This window comes from Arachis ipaensis, chromosome B08 (assembly GCF_000816755.2).
Source record: "Arachis ipaensis cultivar K30076 chromosome B08, Araip1.1, whole genome shotgun sequence".
Classification (NCBI taxonomy): domain Eukaryota; kingdom Viridiplantae; phylum Streptophyta; class Magnoliopsida; order Fabales; family Fabaceae; genus Arachis; species Arachis ipaensis.
The window spans coordinates 2,949,130-2,952,300 of NC_029792.2; the positions used below are offsets into that span (position 1 = coordinate 2,949,130).

At 53.1% G+C, this 3,171-nt stretch overlaps 1 protein-coding gene across 1 annotated transcript; it reads left to right on the forward strand.

Moving 5' to 3' along the window:
- On the forward strand, positions 1,411-1,968 carry LOC107610252. The gene has a single exon (XM_016312324.1). It carries the CDS (start codon positions 1,411-1,413, stop codon positions 1,966-1,968), a length of 558 nt encoding a protein of 185 aa, XP_016167810.1.

The following is a 3,171-nucleotide window of genomic DNA, read 5'->3' on the forward strand; positions in this document are numbered from 1 at the left end:
AGCGGCTGGGCCTGCATTGGCTGGCGGTGGTTCTAGCTCTGGCACACAGCAGTATCCACCATATTTTTCTTCTCTGGACCTGGACGCCATGACGCATGAGGGTGCGCTAGGTCACCCTGTTGGATTCGGAGCTAGAGATGCGGAAGGAAATGCTGGTCTCACAGAGTTCCAGGTTGGTCAGCAATTCCAGGATAAAGACGAGGCCCTGTTAAGTGTGAAGAGTTACAGCATCCGGCGAGGGGTACAGTACAAGGTGGTGGAGTCCGATCACCGCCGGTATGTGGGTAAGTGTTCCGAGTTCGGGAATGGTTGCACATGGTTGATTCGGCTAAGTCTCCGGAAGCGCAAGGGCCTTTGGGAGGTCAAACGGTACAATGGCCCTCACACTTGCCTGGCCACATCCATATCAAGTGATCACATAAGTTTGGATCATTCTGTGATTTCGGCGTTCATTATGCCAATGGTTAGGGCTGACGCATCGGTTAGCATCAAGGTGCTCCTGAACGCCACGGCAGCGCATTTTGGTTTTAGGCCGACTTACAGGAGGGTTTGGATGGCAAAGCAGAAGGCTATTGCCCTCATCTACGGTGACTGGGATGAGTCATACAACGACATACCTAGGTGGGTGTTGGGTGTCCAGCTGACAATGCCTGGAAGTGTTGCGGTCCTCAGGACGAGCCCGGTTCTAGTTGGAGGACAGGTGGACGAGTCTCAAGCTTATTTCCACAGACTTTTCTGGACTTTCCCTCCGTGCATCGAGGCATTCCGGCATTGCAAGCCGCTAGTCAGCATTGACGGCACACATCTATATGGTAAGTATGGGGGAACGTTGCTCATTGCGATTGCACAGGACGGGAACTCCAACATTCTACCTGTCGCATTCGCACTAGTAGAGGGTGAGAATGCAGAGTCCTGGACATTCTTTCTCTCGCACCTTCGACAGCACGTGACCCTGCAGCCCGGTCTGCTGGTTATATTGGACAGGCACAACGGCATCAAGGCTGCGCTTGAGGCCCTGACGGAGGTTGGTTACCGCCATCTGCGTACCGTGCATTCTGCATATGACACGTAGCGGCTAATTTCGCCCTTACCTTCAAGGGCAAAGACGCTAGGAGGCTTCTCGTGAATGCAGCGTACGCGAAGACTGAGGTTGAGTTTGATTACTGGTTTGATATACTGCGGTCTGAAGACCCGGCGATGTGTGAGTGGGCGAACCGTATTGATTACTCGTTGTGGACGCAGCATCGCGATGAGGGGAGGAGATTCGGTCACATGACGACGAATATCTCCGAGTGTGTGAACTCAATCCTCAAGGGTGTAAGAAATCTTCCTGTAGCATCCCTGGTGAAGGCAACATATGGTAGGCTGGCCGAACTCTTTGTTCGCAAGGGGCGAGAGGCTGAGGCCCAGATGGGCACCGGACAGCAGTTCAGTCAGCATTTGGTGAAGTGTATTGAGGCCAACTTGAAGACGGCCAGGTGCTTCACGGTGACGTTGTATGACCGTGATAACTCCGAGTTCACCGTAGCGGAGACCACTCCGACTGGTACTTTCTCATTGGGTACTTACCGAGTATCGCTTGCCTCCCGGACATGTGACTGTGGGTACTTTCAGGCGCTTCATTTCCCGTGTCAGCACGCACTTGCATGCTGTGCCTACGCACGTGTGAGCTGGAGCTCCTATGTTCATAGCGTCTATCAGATTAGCTCGGTGTTCAATGTCTATCGGATGGGATTCACACCTCCAATCCCGGAGGGCTTCTGGCCACCCTACGATGGGCCCACCGTGATTCCGGACCCAAACAGAAGGCGTGCGAGAGAGGGGAGGCCTAGATCCACAAGGATACGGACAAATATGGATGAGGCAGATCCAAACAGGCCAAAACGGTGTGGCCTTTGTCGCCAACCCGGACACACTAGACGTAGATGCCCACGGGTAGTAGGATCGTCTCAGACAGGGCGAAATTAGCTTCCATGATGTTATTCTTAGTGTTATTTACATTTAAGTTGTCTTGTTAGATGCATTGCTTGACCACGTATGTAACTTGTTGAGATTAATGCATTGTACTTTGGTATTTGCGAGTAGCAATGAATATGTTGTCTTTCATTACAAGTAATGCTACAGGACTCGTTGATCCTCATTTTAATAACTAAACGAAATCATTATACCTTGTCATGTATCATTTAATACAAATAGTCAACGTCCCCGAACACAAGTTACGAACAACATACATAAACAGAGCACTACATAACAAGAAAAGTACACCTAACTATCATACATGACTGAAATAGAGGAAACAAAATACATGAAATGTGACTCATCTAAACAGATGCGAACCAGTACCACAGCGACGTGCTACCCGTGCCCTCTGACCTCGACGGACAAGCGGCTCCTCATCCTCTATCTCATCCTCCTCCTCCTGCGGAGCAGGCTGTACTGGTGGCGCAACACGCAACGGGGCTGCCGACGATCCTGCGATAGACTCTGATGCAGCGGTGAAGGCGGATGTAGGGGTACCTCCAAGACGAAACTGCTGACCAGCGGATGAGGATGGAGGCTCGTTCAGATCAACATCTAAGGGGACCTGGATCCCTGAGGTCTGGCCAGCTCTGCGGGGGGTCACGTCACCCTGCATGATGGCGGTGATCTCATCTAGGAAGCGTGGACTCCCGAAGTCCCCAACAAACGAGTCTGACCCAACAAAGTCTGCCCACTGTGATCCTGATATGCGCCAAGGTGTACCACCCTGCTCAGCCTGATCATCCGCTGGCACACCAACGAAGTAATCTCCAAGAGGGCCCGATCCAGGTCCAGCGTCACCAGTGTCAGCCCCGTCACCGAGCCCTGTGCCATACCACTCACCTCCATGACCGCCATCGTGTGTACTAGTACCTCCATCGTGTGTGCCTCCTCCAACGTGGCCAGGCTGGTCGTCATCGTCGTCCCCATGGTCAGCACCACTCCTCGCCGTATGATCCGGCCACCTCCACTGACGCTGGCTCCTCCGTGTCCCTACACCCATCCTCCTCTCAACCCTGCGCCTGTCAGGCACGTCATCCAGAGGATCCATGTCAGGCACTCGCCCCGGACCCCGCTGTGAGGACTCAACTGGTATAGGAACTGATCTCGGATCCCCCAGCTGAGTGTCCGGGGCCAAGAACCTCTTCCCAT